The sequence below is a fragment of the Acinonyx jubatus genome, chromosome X (assembly GCF_027475565.1).
Source record: "Acinonyx jubatus isolate Ajub_Pintada_27869175 chromosome X, VMU_Ajub_asm_v1.0, whole genome shotgun sequence".
NCBI classification, from domain to species: Eukaryota; Metazoa; Chordata; class Mammalia; order Carnivora; family Felidae; genus Acinonyx; species Acinonyx jubatus.
The window spans coordinates 55,706,712-55,721,211 of NC_069389.1; the positions used below are offsets into that span (position 1 = coordinate 55,706,712).

At 47.5% G+C, this 14,500-nt stretch overlaps 3 protein-coding genes across 22 annotated transcripts in view; 2 read left to right on the forward strand and 1 right to left on the reverse strand.

Annotated features, from left to right (window-relative positions):
- Positions 1-6,025, forward strand: part of ARR3 (arrestin 3) — a 24,318-nt gene extending 18,293 nt beyond the window's left edge. The window contains exons 6-17 of one of the 9 annotated variants that reach the window (XM_053202437.1): positions 215-414; positions 538-597; positions 778-845; positions 1,488-1,623; positions 1,827-1,911; positions 2,173-2,245; positions 2,643-2,780; positions 4,341-4,424; positions 4,677-4,700; positions 4,873-4,925; positions 5,206-5,215; positions 5,724-6,025. In XM_053202437.1, the coding sequence (XP_053058412.1) occupies positions 215-414; positions 538-597; positions 778-845; positions 1,488-1,623; positions 1,827-1,911; positions 2,173-2,245; positions 2,643-2,780; positions 4,341-4,424; positions 4,677-4,700; positions 4,873-4,925; positions 5,206-5,215; positions 5,724-5,820 (1,028 nt within the window). In that variant the 3' untranslated portion in view covers positions 5,821-6,025. Of the gene's footprint in view, positions 1-214; positions 415-537; positions 598-777; positions 846-1,487; positions 1,624-1,826; positions 1,912-2,172; positions 2,246-2,642; positions 2,781-4,340; positions 4,425-4,644; positions 4,701-4,872; positions 4,926-5,205; positions 5,216-5,723 lie in introns of all 9 variants that reach the window. The other 8 variants (XR_008290130.1, XM_053202429.1, XM_053202431.1 and 5 more) reach the window with 8 other exon arrangements.
- PDZD11 (PDZ domain containing 11) overlaps positions 1-14,343 on the reverse strand; it is a 25,574-nt gene extending 11,231 nt beyond the window's left edge. For 3 of the 12 annotated variants that reach the window (XR_008290131.1, XM_053202442.1, XM_053202438.1), the window contains exons 1-7: positions 14,215-14,343; positions 13,366-13,465; positions 12,833-12,916; positions 12,504-12,560; positions 12,109-12,207; positions 11,596-11,656; positions 929-1,018 (exon numbers count right to left, since the gene is read on the reverse strand). Coding sequence is in view for 10 of the 12 variants with exons in the window: in XM_053202442.1 (XP_053058417.1) it covers positions 929-1,018; positions 11,596-11,656; positions 12,109-12,207; positions 12,504-12,560; positions 12,833-12,916; positions 13,366-13,452 (478 nt within the window). In the remaining 2 variants the exon portion in view is untranslated. Of the gene's footprint in view, positions 1-769; positions 1,019-7,858; positions 11,437-11,595; positions 11,657-12,108; positions 12,208-12,503; positions 12,561-12,832; positions 12,917-13,365; positions 13,466-14,182 lie in introns of those variants that run through there. The other 9 variants (XM_053202443.1, XM_027053698.2, XM_027053704.2 and 6 more) reach the window with 7 other exon arrangements.
- Positions 14,344-14,353: 10 nt separating this feature from the next.
- KIF4A (kinesin family member 4A) overlaps positions 14,354-14,500 on the forward strand; it is a 119,676-nt gene continuing 119,529 nt past the window's right edge. Inside the window, exon 1 of the mRNA XM_027053685.2 lies at positions 14,354-14,490. The gene's annotated coding sequence lies outside the window, so the exon portion shown is untranslated. The remainder of the gene's footprint in view (positions 14,491-14,500) is intronic.

The following is a 14,500-nucleotide window of genomic DNA, read 5'->3' on the forward strand; positions in this document are numbered from 1 at the left end:
CTCCCAGGCTTTTGCTTGTTTCAGTATTTATAAAGACTCTTAATGAAAAGAAGTTTGAAAATTTACTGTAGTCAAATGTATTTATCCTTTTCTTCATGGCCATATGGTTTCAATCATACTACATTGTCTCTCCATGTCTTCCTATGAGCCATTTAAGAACTTCCTTTCTCCCTCGGGCATGACAGTTCACTCTCTTTTCCTCCTTTGCCTGCAGTGTTTGTCATGTTGACATGTGCCTTTCGCTATGGCCATGATGACTTGGACGTGATCGGTCTGACATTCCGCAAAGATCTGTATGTACAGGTGCAGCAAGTGTTCCCACCTGAGCCCACCAGCACCCAGGGGCCCCTCACAGTACTACAGGAGCGACTGCTGCAAAAGTTGGGGGACAATGCCTACCCCTTTACCCTGCAGGTACTGGCCCCCAAATCCTGGGCAAGGTTTCCAGGGAATGTTAAGAGAGGAAGCTACAGAAGGAAAACAAAGTGGGGGGGATCCCTATTTCTTCTGTTTGCTGACCTCCTTCTGATCCCCTAGATGGTTGTTAACCTGCCCTGTTCGGTGACACTGCAGCCAGGTCCCGAAGATGCGGGAAAGGTGAGGTCTGGGTTCTGAGAAAGAGGGATAGTCAGTGCTAGGATGAAGGACAGAGGGACAAATGAAAAAGACTGGCAAAATGGACAGCTAAGGGATGGGGTCAGGCATTTCCTTATAGACCCAAGAGGAAAGGATAGGCAGTGTTAGAAGTGAGTTCTCTTGGCCCCTTCACCTTTGCAGGCCTGTGGGATTGACTTTGAAGTGAAGAGCTTCTGTGCTGAAAACCTGGAGGAGAAAATCTCCAAGAGGTAGTCTTTGGTCCTCTCCAGAGTCCCTGCCTGTGCCAGGAAACAGATCTTGATCTCAGGACAGAAACAGCCCAGCTTCTAACCTCCATAGTACCACTGCCACCAACTCAGATGTCCAGCTCCGATCCCCCTCTGACTTCTCTTCTTTGCTCCAGGGCAGTAAACTGACTTTTCTGTAAAGGGCCAAAAAATAAACGCTTAGGCTTTTTGAGCCCTATGGTTTCTGTTTCTGTTACAACTACTCAACTCTGCCATTGGAGTGTGAAAGGCAGCCATAGATAGTATGTAAATGAATGAGCCAGGCTGTCTTCTGATACTTTATTTATAGACACTAAAATTTGAATTTTATATGATTTCCACATGCCATGAAATATTATCGTTCTTTTGATTTTTTTTCAACCATTTAAAAATGTAATCACCGTTCTCAGCCTTGGGCCATACAAAAACAGGCCAGATTTGGCCAGTGAGCCATAGTCTGCTGACCCACGGTCTAGATGTCAACACTGAGGGTCTACTGGAATTCTCTGAGGGAGGTTTTACCTCACCTCCACCCCAACCCCAAGCCAGGACTGGGCCATGGGGTTGGCATGGAGCTCTATGAGTCCCAGAGATGTTCTGGCTGACCTCTTGGCCTCTCTTCAGAGACTCTGTGCGGCTGGTGGTTCGAAAAGTACAGTTTGCACCCCTGGAACCAGGCCCTGGTCCCTGTGCCCAGACCATCCGCCACTTCCTTTTGTCATCTCAGCCCCTACAACTCCAGGCCTGGATGGACAGGGAGGTTTGTGACTCCCGCCCCCCCCCCCCCCCACTTCCTACCCCCTGCCCTGCAAGCCCTCTGAAACCCTGATTCTTCACTGATTTCCTACTTGGGTAGACAGGTATGGAAGCCAGGGTGGCAATAGTGCTAAGGAAACAGAATTCTAGGTCTTGATCTGGGTGTTCTCCCTCCAACCTCATGATGAGCCTCTCCTCCTGCTCCAGGTTCACTACCATGGCAAACCCATCTCTGTCAATGTTTCTATCAACAACTGCACCAACAAGGTCATCAAAAAAATCAAGATTTCAGGTGAGTTTCTTTTCCTATCCCTCTGCACCTGGTCCCTAATCCACACATCTTTTTCCAAAATCCTGCCTCACCTATCCAGGCTGCATTTATCTAGACTTTCCCTTTAATGAAGGCTTATCAAAATACATATCTTTGTCCATAAGCATATCTTAGTACATCATGCATAGTGTAGCCATGAATAAGGTCACATCTGAGGGTGGTGAGTTGGGATCTTGAGGATGACTAACTGATTATAGTCATGTGCTTTTCCTGGCTGTTCAGTCGACCAGATCACAGACGTTGTCCTGTATTCCCTAGACAAGTACACCAAGACCGTGTTCATTCAGGAGTTCACGTGAGCTGGCACTGGGGCTGGGGTCAGAGAGCCAAGGGGTGGGTTGGTGGCAAAAGGGTCAGGGACTGGAAGCAAAGAAGGGGGTTCAGGAAAGAAGGAAGAGGGTAAGAGCCCAGGACTGAGGAAGGTCAACGTAAGGGCTGATGTAGAGAAAGGGAGGGATTCCCAGGAGAACTAGAGGGAGGATACCCATAACAGGACCATCAAAATGCTGAGAGAGGTCAAGGGCATAAGGATTTCCCACCAGAGCAAATTGTTCCCCCTCTGCACAGTCAGGCATGCCAGCTCTCCTGGATACTCCAGTAGGTTTGTGGAATTGTGCAAGATACTCTTGGGAATGAAAGTACATGTAATTGGCAAGCCTAGTCTAAGTTCTTTTCTTCTTCTCCTTTTAAAGGGAGACTATAGCTGCTAACTCCAACTTCTCTAAGAGCTTCGCAGTAACCCCACTCCTGGCTGCCAACTGCCAGAAACAGGGCCTGGCACTGGATGGCAAACTCAAGCATGGTGATACTAATCTGGCCTCTAGCACAATGTAAGCTCAAATGTAATTACCAGCCTCCATTTTCTATCTGTGACCCATTCTGCATGCCATGTATACAGTTCTGAGGTTTCACCTGCAATGAAGTCTACCTATTTCTTTTTAAGTGGTTCTAGGCCAGTGTTCAGAGATCCCTGCAGGCCTGAGGGCCAAGAATAAGCTAAATAATGTCCATGGGACCAATGCCAGGCTTAGGTCACAGACAGCAAGAAAGGAAAGAGAGGAAAATTCTTTGCGTTGTCTAATATTTCACAGCTCACAAAGTGTTATATATATATACTATATCTTTGTAAGAATCCCATTAAAGTAGGCTGGATATGTGTTCTTATTCTATTTTACACTTAAGGACCCTGAGGCTCAGAGAGACGAAAGGACTTGTCCAAACTTGCACAGCTAATAAGTGGCAGAGGTGGAAAGGATTCTACTATGTGTCATCTGGCTGTAGCGCCATGATCTCTAGAGTGGCTACTCTCTAGTGAAGACAGAAATGGAGTGAAAAGGCTAGGAGCTGAGAAATGAAGGAGGAAAAGGGCCAAAGAAGGAGAATGATATAATAGGAATTGATAGAATTCTATCCAATTATTCATTTGGCCCTATACCTTTAGAAGCCCTAGGGTTAGATGTGTCTTCCACCAAAAGCCATCTGCCACCATCTGACAAGTGCTCATCATCCCCTGCCCCTCTCCATGCCTTATCAATCTTATAACCATAGATTGTCATTGCTAGACCGACCCTTAGAAATCATCCAAACAGCATTATTTTATAGATAAAGGATCAGTATTCCAGAGCCATGAAGAGACTTTCCCAATATCATACAGTTTTCTGTGTCTTACTTTCCAATCAGTGAGCTTTCACTGAGTACCTGTTACATGCTCATTCCTATGCTAGGTAATATGGGAGGATATAAAGAAGTTTTAGATATGCTCTGCCTTCAGTCAATTTATGGCCTAGATGGGGAACAAAGAGGAATGCAAAAGCAATCGAAAGGTTAAATGATAGCACACATGGTTCAGATTAGAAATTCAACAGAAGTTAAAAGAAGACACCATAACTGGAGTGGGCTTCCCGGAGAAGACTAAATGAGCTAGATATTAAGGCATGCGCAGGATCTAGATAGCAACAGAGGAAGGAAAGAGCATTCCAGATTGGGAACACAGCATAGGCAAAGGCCAGAAAGGTGGGAATCTGCATGGCATGTTCTGAGTATGGAGAGAGGTTGGGTCTGCTCAGGTTGTATCCCAGGTGTTAGGGAGTTAGGGCAGAAAAGGTTAAAGAGGCTGAGTGGGGCCAGTTTGTTAAGGGTCGTGAAAGCCAAGCAGAAAGTAGTTATATTCAGAGATGTTGGTTCTTGAGCAGAGGGTGACATGGTAAAACTGGATGTAAGGAGCAGAAATGTGATTTCCATGAGTAGGAGAGATTAGAGCATGGGAGGCCTGTTAGAAAAGGTGCACAGGAAGGGACTGAGGGACTGAATAAATTACTGCCCCCCCCCCCCCCCCCCCCCCCGCTTAACAAACACACAAAAACGAATACTACCACCAGTCTTCATTCCAGTCTTCAACCTGGAATGAACAAGGAGCTGCTGGGGATCCTGGTGTCCTACAAAGTGAGAGTCAACTTGATGGTGTCTGGTGGAGGGTGAGTGAGGGGTCAGGGTCTGTCTAGGCAGGGGCTGGGGAGCCACTTTTGTTTTCCTCCCAGCTGGACTGACCCAATCAAGCTGTTCCCCAGACCAGTTTCCCAAACCTGTGAGCTCAGTGAGCAAGCCACCTTCCCTTCTGGAAGCCCATTCTGCGGCTGGGTCGGCCTTCTGATCCCTTACCCCCCGGTAAACCTAGGTTGCCACTTTCATTTCCAGCTGCTAATTTTAGGGTGTCATTCTACCCTCAGCATCCTAGGCGACCTGATCACCAGGTAAGAGATGCTATGGGGAAGCCATGGGGAGAGGGGCCTGGGGGCAAGAATGGGAGACTAAAAGAGTGCCAAGGGTGTGTCTGAGGACATCCCAGGACCAGAAAACTGAGGGAGGGAGGTTCAGGGAGTTGCCTTGGGGGAGATCCATAACTCTCCCTTGGAATCCTCCCAGCGATGTTGGTGTGGAGCTGCCCCTGATCCTGATGCATCCAAAGCCATCACATGGTGAGTGATGGGTGGGACTCATAGGAGTGGTGGTCCTGAGTGTTGGGGACCAAGCAGTTCTGATCTCTTGAATCAAGGACTGGCAGTTTGGGTAGAGACTATATAGCAATAGGCAGGTTGGGTTCCTAGGTTTTCAGGGTGTGTGTGTGTGTTGGGGGGGGGGGGGTAGAGAGGAGAGGGTTAAAAAAGGAGGGGGAAGAGAAACACTTCTTCACTCTACTGAAGAACCCCACATCAGCTTCAACTGCATTTTCCTCTCCCCACTCCATGCTTGCTACAGAGGGTGCTAGGTAAGGTAATGTGAGGCCTGGATGCCCCATTCCCCTTTCCCCATTGCCACCCTCCATTTTATGACGATGGAAATGTTAAAAAGCTTCCCTGGAGTGTTGCTTTCAATACTGTGCAGTGGAAACATATGCTCTAGCTTCGTGTCATAGTTCAGTGCTTTTCATACGCCCTCCACCCCTTGCTCTTCTCAGAATCGTCCTTCCCCCTTCATCCTTTCTTTTTTTCTTTTTCCTCCCCCACCACCTCGCCCTTACTGCTTCGATCCCTTCCTTCCTTCTGACCTTCCATTTTTATTTCTCCTCCAGTGCTCTAGAGGGTGGGTGGGGAGGGACTTTTGTGTTTGGAAGGTTGGGGAGGGAACTTAGGGAAACAAGCCAGAGTGGTTAGCTATGGAGAGGGGGCTGAGGATCTGAGCTGGGAAGCAGGGAAGGGATCACAAAAAGGGAGTGAACGTGGACGATGCCCAACAAGTTGTTCCTAACCCTCCATTCCATTCTTCTGCTTTGCAAGCTCTGAGGACATAGTCATCGAGGAGTTCGCTCGTCAGGAGCACCGTGGGGAGGAGAGCCAGGAGGCTTTGGCGGCGGAGGGGGATGAGGGAAGCTGAGCACCAAGCTCTGGTGCCTCTGTGTGGGAGCCCTACTGTAACGCTCTAATAAATCAGCTTGTCCAAGACATACCTGGCGATATCTTTGGTATTTCCTTCTCCGGGAGGGTAACGGCACTAGAGAACAGCACTTTCTGCCCCTGTCAGTGAGTAGGTTACTCTGTAGCGTGTGCTTTTCCCCTAAAAGACCCCCGACTTTCCTCTGCCAAGGCTACCCACCCTCCGTGGGTCCTTCAACTCTCCCTCAGGGCCCTGGCCATCCCTACCCCAGCGCTACCACTGCAGCACCCTACTACCTCACTCTGGTGATCACCGACCTCTCCTCCCTGAGCCCCGAGCCGCAAGAGCTGTGGGCGTGGCCATGCTCCCAGGCCCTAGGCAGCGCCTAAGGCAAAGAGCAGCGGTTGGACTGAGAGCTCTGTGTGATCTCTCTCACCACCCGCGCAGGCGAGGCCCACAGGGAAGCCAGAGGCTTCTCCTGGAAACCACTGCGACAGTCTCTGCACAAATCTGGGGGAGCAGAGAAGGGAGGGGGGGTATCTGGTTGGGCTTTGGAGATCGGGAGGTGTGACGGTACTGTACGGTATGGAGCGTGGGGGAGAGTCAGGGAAACCAATTTCCTCCTCCTCGCTCAGGGTGATGGTTGGCCTACTTACCTACCACACAGTGGGGAGGATACCGCTCATCCTCCCCACTCGGGGCACGTACTACATACAGCTTCAACTGCGCCTGCCAGGTGAGCTCACCACCAAGGCATCACTCAATACATTTTTAAATGTTTATTTATTTCTAGAGACAGAGAGAGAGCGCAAGCGGGGTTGGGACGGAGAGAGGGAGACAAAAGTCTCAAGCAGGCTCCAGGGTCTGAGCTGTCAGTACATAGCCGGATGTGGGGCTCCAACTGTGAGATCCTGACCTGAGCTGAAGTCGGAAGCCTAACCGACTGAGCCACCCAGGTGCCCCTCACACAATACATTTTTGCCCACTCCTCAGCCAGTTCACCTAGGGAATCTTCTCAGTTATCTATTGTAAGCACTGAGAAGCTGAGCCAGGACAACCTTCTCAAGGGCCATTCTTCACTTCTGGTTCTGAGACTACCTGGTATTGGAAGTAGAGGGGTGGAGTATCTGATTCTCATTTGCAGGCAATCATTGGAATTGATTTCCTAAGATCAAGTACTTGGGAGGACAAATAGTGAATGTTTACTCTCATATCACTAACCTCAACCTCTTAGGCCTATTCATAACAGTAGAGTAGCACCAGCCTAGATTATCTGTGGATAAAGAAGGGGAAGACAAGGGGCATCTGTGTGGCTTAGTTGATTAAGCATCCTGCTCTTGACTTTGGCTCAGGTCATGATCTCGTTTCATGGGTTAGAGGCCCACGTCCAGCTCTGCACTGACAGCTCAAAGCTTGCTTGGGATTCTCTCTCTGCCCCTCTCCCACTCATGCGCTCTGTATCTCTCTTAAAAAATAAACTTAAAAAAATTAAGGGGAAGAAAAATATGAAGCTTCCCCAAATTACCAAACCCTGCTTTGTTTTCTCTGCCTTCATCTAATCTCCACCTATAACAAAATCCAAGAGGCTTTGAATCCTTAAATCTGCTGCTCTATAGGGTCTTCCTTAATCAAAACAGTATATTGAGATTAGACCTGTGCAAGGATGGTAGGCCACTTGGTTTGTGGCCATAGCAGCCACCTTTAAGGGACCTTGTTCCCTTGGTTCTTTTTATTTTTCCTTTATTAAGTTCTAGCCTTTAAAAAGCAAATGTCTTTCCTTTCTAGACATTTTCTTATGCAGGTTCAGCTGCTGCTATGGGACACAGCTGGCCAGGAGTGCTCTTGAAGCCTAAATTCCTAGCTACATACATGGTTCGACTATGGCTGTGGCTGTCTAGGACATCACGACTGTTATGGCATGTTTTATTTGAAAAAGGGATTGAGGGAAACAATAGGAAGGTAAGACTAGCAGAGTGGAAGTGCAAGAACATTATTCTCTCTAAACCTTTACTAAATGTTTCAACTCTCCACAACAGTCTTATAGACATCAATGCTTTCAAGCAGACACATAAGTGGGTACAAGATGTATGCACAGAAAGAGATGATGACATCATCATCGTGTTAGTGGCTAACATTGATCTGAACAACAAAAGGTAAGGTATAACTACAACTTCTGGCACACCTAGGGTTCCATCTCTATGGGGAGGGTCTACTGTGCTGTATTGACATGGAAGGAGTTACCAGTTTCAGGGACCAGAAAGATGATGGGTTGAAGGCTTCTATGGTTCCTGTCCTGTGGAGGCATCATTATACCTCAGAAGGATCTATCCGTATCCACTTTGAGTTACCACTTACTGCTATCTGGTCCCTTACATCAGTTCTCATTTGTCCAGACAAATCTCTGCAGACAATGGGAAGGAAAAATCCAGAGACCTCAATGGGATGTTTGACACCAGTGCCAAAACTGGTAACAACGTAAAATATGTAATACCCATTTCCCTTTATAATATTTCTGTTGCACTCTTAGCTCTAGCTAACCCCCCCTCCCCTCCCCCCCCCCCACTGCTTACTCTTTTGGATAACCTTGGCTTGTCCTATCCTGGGGTTGGTATAAGGGTCATTTTCCCATCATGCAGTACAAAGTCCTGGGATTGTCTCTGAACCTGGACTTTCACATACACACACATAGCTATTCTAGTACATGGCTTCTGCCCTTCTATCTAGAATTCATTTCCACTGAAGGAAGAGGAGTATCCTTTCTCCCAGCTTTGCTGGGACAGGGAGTATAAAGCAGAGAAGGCAAACCCTTTGCTGAATTGATGGCCAGGCCTGACTATTTAAGGGAAAATGGGACTAACCAAAAGTAGCTCCCTGGTTTGCCTTCAAGCAACAGATTTAAGATCAGAATTCCTCTTCTGGGTCTCCTAGCAGCTTCCCTGGGAATAGTTGAGATTTGACCCCAGTAACATTACTCTTAACACACACCTCAGTGGTTGAAATCCAACTGAAGCCCTCCATGGAGTCAGGCATCAAAATCTATTGCTCCTTTTCATAACTTAGTCTCTGCCTAATTTGATTAATTTATTGCATTTGGGCTTCCCAGTAATCCATCCCTGCCCCTCAAACTTACAGTTTAAATACCTGGATACTTACTAAGCTTTCATACAATTCCTGAACTTAGGAGCACAACAAACCCTGAATGGTGCCTTGGTGGCTCAGTCGGTTGAGCGTCCTACTCTTGATTTTAGCTACGGTCATGATCCCAGTGTTATGGGATCAAGCCCCACATCAGGCTCCACGCTGAGCATGAAGCCTGCTTGAGATTCTCTCTCTCTTCCTCTCTCCCATTTCCCCCGCTCATGCTCTCTCTTTCTCTAAAATAAAATCAAAACAAAACAAAACAAAACAAAACCCCTGAAAATGCTATCATTCTTTCTTGACTGCTTCTTGCAGCTATGGGATGGAAAGTTCTTGCAGGGCCCAGGAACCCCACCTTACTTTCTCTTACTGCTCAAAGATATCTATAGGGGATGCAGGTCTACAACAGCTGGGATACCTCAAAGGCCAATACAGTTCATTCCCCACTGTTTTCTTATCTACACCCTCAATAAATGACTGGTCCTTTTGCCTCAGCCTGTTATTGCTCATGTCTTCTCCACACTATACCTGTACCTTTACAATGCAACTACATCATGCTAGTGTACCAACAAAGAACCATTCCAAGTATCTCAAAGTGAGAACCAATTTAGGGCAGAAGGCTTTTTGCCTCTTAGGCTCATGGCACCTTGCTGGGACTTTTTACCACGTTTACCACACTTCTTAGATGAGTTGTCTTAAAACCTGTTCACCACAGAGGCACCTGGGTGGCTCAGTTGGTTAAGCGTCCGACTTCAGCTCAGGTCATTTTCTCACCGCTGGTGAGTTTGAGCCCCATGTTGGGCTCTGCGCTGACAGCTCAGAGCCTGGAGCCTGCTTCCAGCTCTGTGTCTCCTTCTCTCTCTGCCCCTCTCCCACTCATGCTCTGTCTCTTTCTCTCAAAAATAAATAAATGGTAAAAAAAAAAAAAACCCATTCACCACAGAGAGAGTCAGGGAGAGTCTTGGACCTCAACATTCAGTAGACTCACTCAACCAATAGGCCTTTGTGCAAGTATCTGAGCCTCCAGTTTTTCAGATGGCCACTGGGGGGCAGCACAGCAAATAGGAGCATAGACTAGGAGTGGGATTTCGGAGGAAGCAGACAGCTAATTCTACCTTCAGTTCTACTCATTAGAATGTTGCTACTTGACAATAGCGCATAGTAAAGCTGAGATGGGATTTGTAGAACAAGCCAGAAACTCCTCATAGAGATATACTATTTAGGACTGTTTCCATATTTGAAGATTTAAAAATTCAGATTTCCAAGTTCCACCTCAGATCAACAAAATCACTCCCAAGGGAAGGGCCTGGAAATACATAATTAAGCTTCCCAGGCTTCTTTCAAGGCAAATTTGGGACTTTCATTATGGGGTACTTCACCCCATATCTCATTAGAAAACTTTGTTCTGAATGGGTATTTTAAACATGCCAATAGAAACGGCATAAGGTGTGGCCTGGAATCTCTAACAACGGACTGGCAACAAAGAACATGGCAGGTTATTTGGGGGCTGGAGTAAAGAAGACAAGGAGGTCAACAGTACCATTCAACCTACAAGGTGGAAATTGGGAACCAATTTCTTACTGCTGTCCCTGAAAGCAATGCATCCAAACCTCCCCCTTCATTTGTGTACCAGATCCAAGAATCTGGGGAAGGAGAAGATAATGACATTAATACCATCCTCAGCAGAGAAACGTCCAAAGCTCATGAGGGAAGGGGCGCTGCTTCTTCCAGTACCCCTAACCCTATACCATTCCTCAGTTACACTGAAGGTAAGGTTTCCGGGCCTCCCTAATGGACTGGCCAGATAGAGATGGTTGTGAAGTAGGTATAGTGTTGCTGTTACTTGCATTGGTTTTCCTCTCTTTGGAAGAACTTTTGTTTTGGACTCAATAGCATTGCAAACCCAGTCAGTATCATCCAAAAGTCAAACCAGCATTTCCTCAGCATTGCCTTTTACTTTTTTTGGCAGAGGATGGGGCAGGGGGAACAGTCCCAGGGAGTCTCCAGAGTGTATGAGACTGGTAGTGCAAGGATGGGATGAGATGGCCAGGTAGATGGGGTGGAAGGCCCCCGAGATTCTTTTTTCTTTTGGTTTCTATATGCTAATGAAAACGATATGACTTATGCATAATTGTCTTGCACATGGTATTCAATAAATGTCAGTTGCCTTTTCTAGCGGGATTCTCCACAGGCTATACCTAGGTATCATCATCCTTCTTTCAGGGAATGAAGCTTATCTGGAACACTAGGGAACAAAAACTGCAATACAGTTTGGGTAATGCAGATGGCTAGCTGGTTTGGGGCAGGGCGTCATTGTGTCCCCATCCTCCCTACTCTGCTCTGCCAGGGTGGGGCCAAGACTACAGTTTCCCAAGAGGCTTCCCTGAGGCCTAGTCAGCTTATCCTAGAAGATTCAATGTGGAGGGCTATGGGCTGCAACTCTCTAGTGCACAGTCCTCTCTTTTTGGCGATGATAATCTGAGGAAAAGAAGAAAGGAAAGGAAGGAACGAGTAGGTTATTTATAGGCCTGAGCTCCCAAGTCCCCTTCCCCAACTTGCGGGGCCTTTAGTAATCAGTATTTAAAGAGTTCCTACCCAGGGCCCTGCCAGGTAAGTAAAAAAGAGAGTGGCACTTACTGTAAGGAAAGAAGCGGACACGCATGCTGATTTCGCGGGCTGTCTTCAGGATCTCAACAGCCTGGAAGGAACACAGCAGCTTGTACAAATGAATAGATATGACCCAGGACAGTATCATAACAGGAGAAAGTTGGCCACTCCAACCTTCTGGGTCACTAATAGCTGCTTCTTCCTAGTATACTTCATCAGCAGAGATTCCTTCCTTTTTTAAAAGTTTATTTATTTTAAGAGAGAGAAAGCGTGAGTAGGAGATGGGTAGAGAGAGAGAGAGAGAGAGAGAGAGAAAAGAATCCCAAGCAGGCTCCACACTGTCTGCACAGAACCCAACACAGGGCTCAAACTCACGAACCGCGATATCACGACCCATGCCGAAGTCGGATGCTTAACCGACTGAGCCACCCAGGCACCCCAGCAGAGCTTCCTTCTGATCAAGTTACAGATCAGTCTAATCCTGTCCAACCTTCCTACTGGGGATGGCTTCTTGCCTCACCACAGCACAAATGCTGTGCTTACCTTGCTGTGCTCAATATCTTGGAAATCCACATCATTCACAGCTAGGACTTGGTCCCCTTCCTGAAGTCCTGCTCGATGTGCATCAGAGTCAGGAATTACCTGTTTGTTGGTAAGGAGAGAATATGTAAGATTGAGGTGACATCATTTCAAAGGCTGTAATTAAAATTAAGTGCTCTTCAAATGTAAGGTGCTATTGTTTTTGTGTGTGTGACAGTGTAGGGAAACAGAGGGTTTGCTGGGTGAGAAGTTTTAAATGGGAAAGGGTGTACCCATTATGCACCTTCTGTAAGTCTACTGAATCATCCTTCTCCCAGGCTTTAGGACATCAGGATTCTGCATTCTGATAACTTTAACAAAGGGAAGTAGCAATATGGTAGCTTACCAGGCACACATACCTTGGAGATAAAGATGCCTAGCTGGGAGGCCTTTCCTCCTCGGATATTAAATCCCAACTGTAAGGGCACAAAAAGGGGAGGTGACTCAATATAGACCACAAACACAAAAACATCTAATAGCGTAACTATACATGATAGCTTGGCTTACATGTTCCTTCCTCAGAGAGAAGTCGAAGTTGTGGAAGTGGTATCTCAGATTTTCTGCCCATTAGAAAGTTTCCTTACCTCCCTACCAGATTTACCATCCATCTCCTCAACCACTGTCAACTTCTGGGCCTGGAACAGACAGAGCTAGCCTGGAATAAGACTCAACTGTTCCATAAGCTCACCTGAGCTCCAGGGGGCTTCTTCAGTGTGACGATTCGGGGAAGAAACTGGGTCAACTCATTGTTGTAGTCTGGGTGGTATACCCTCTGCAAGACATAGCAACCACAGAAATCTTACTACCAGCCTTAGATTTTACACTCACCTTCATCTTGAATATAAATGTATCACCCTGAAGTCAGGAAAAGGTGTGGTCATGGACTCAGTTTTAAGTAAAACAGATAACACTGTCTAAATGGGTAGATGGATAGCACGGGGAAATGTCAACAGCCCAGTAGCTCCCCATCTCTTTACCTTGACAAGATAGAAACTAAGGCTCTGAATTTCCAGAATTCTCTGGTGTGAATGAACTGTGACAGGACAATAACATAAGAAGTCCCCAATGGGCCCAGTGGCTCAGAATCCAACTTCTGGGTCCCCTGGCTACAACAAAGGCTAGAATTCACTCTCCACTGAGCTTTTTTCTAACCCCAGCATCCTACCTTTCATATATCATCTCATGCCCAAAGGGATAAACCCCCTACTCAAGCATTCCCACCTCATGAGGAGGAATCCATGCCGGGGGATTCTCATAAGCAGGCAGGAAAACCACCGGGTAGTCATCATAAGGAATCCGGCTGTCCATCTCCAGCAAAGCCCTGAATGGAAGGAAGGGTGACTCAAAGCTGATAAAAACGGTTCAAAAAGCAGGGCACTTGGGTGTCTCAGTCAATTAAGCTTCCCACTTTGGCTCAGATCACGACCTCATGGTTTGAGTTCGAGCCCCGCGTTGGGCTCTGTGCTGACAGCTCAGAGCCTGGAGCCTGCTTCGGATTCTGTGTCTCCCTCTCTCTGTCTCTGCTCCTCCCCCGCTTGTGCTCTCTCTCGTTCTCAGAAACGAATAAACATTAAAAAAAAAAAGCTTCAAAAAGCAGTCCAGCAAGCTCCAGAAAACAACCCCAATCCGTCCCAAGGCTGTTGGTCTATGCACTCAGTCCACTTCTAGGTGATAAAGATTGAGAGAGAGAAGGAAGAAAAAAGATGGAAGAAAACTTTTAACTTTGCTTAAGATCTGGATGCCAAGCAACTGGTTAGGTAATCCATAGAGATGATCTCCTTTCTCACAACAATACTGCAAATAAATGTTACCATCTTCATTCTAGAGAACAGGAAATCGGGAGCATCTAAAAAGATCTGTCTATTCTCGGAGTCCAAGGGAGGGCTGACTCCAACTGTCCACAGGGGCTCGGGGCAGGGCACCGCCCCCACATTCCTTACATGTGATCAGTAATGGTGGGGGTCCCCAGATCGAGCCTTCCTTCACCACCAGCCACCTCCCAGGTCCCCGCCCCGCATCCTGCCTGAGTCTCACGCACACGACGCGCAAATGCCGTACCACTTCACCCACCCGCAGGCCTCCGGGACTTCAGCCTCCGCTCGCCGCCAATTCACTCTGGAAGCCGGAAGCGGATGCTCAGATGGGTCGCAAAGGGCGGGATCAGGGTGCGGCGCGCAGGCCCGCCCCTTCCCAACGCGTCTTCCTACGCGCGCCGACGTGTGTGCTGTGCCCGCAAGCTGTCTGTGCTTCGATTGGCTGGCGTCTCAGGGACCGATTTGAAACTTGGCGGTTAAAGCTCCGGCTGAGATAGGGCGGCGGGAGATCGGGGAAGGGACGTTTAGTTTGGTGAGTGAAG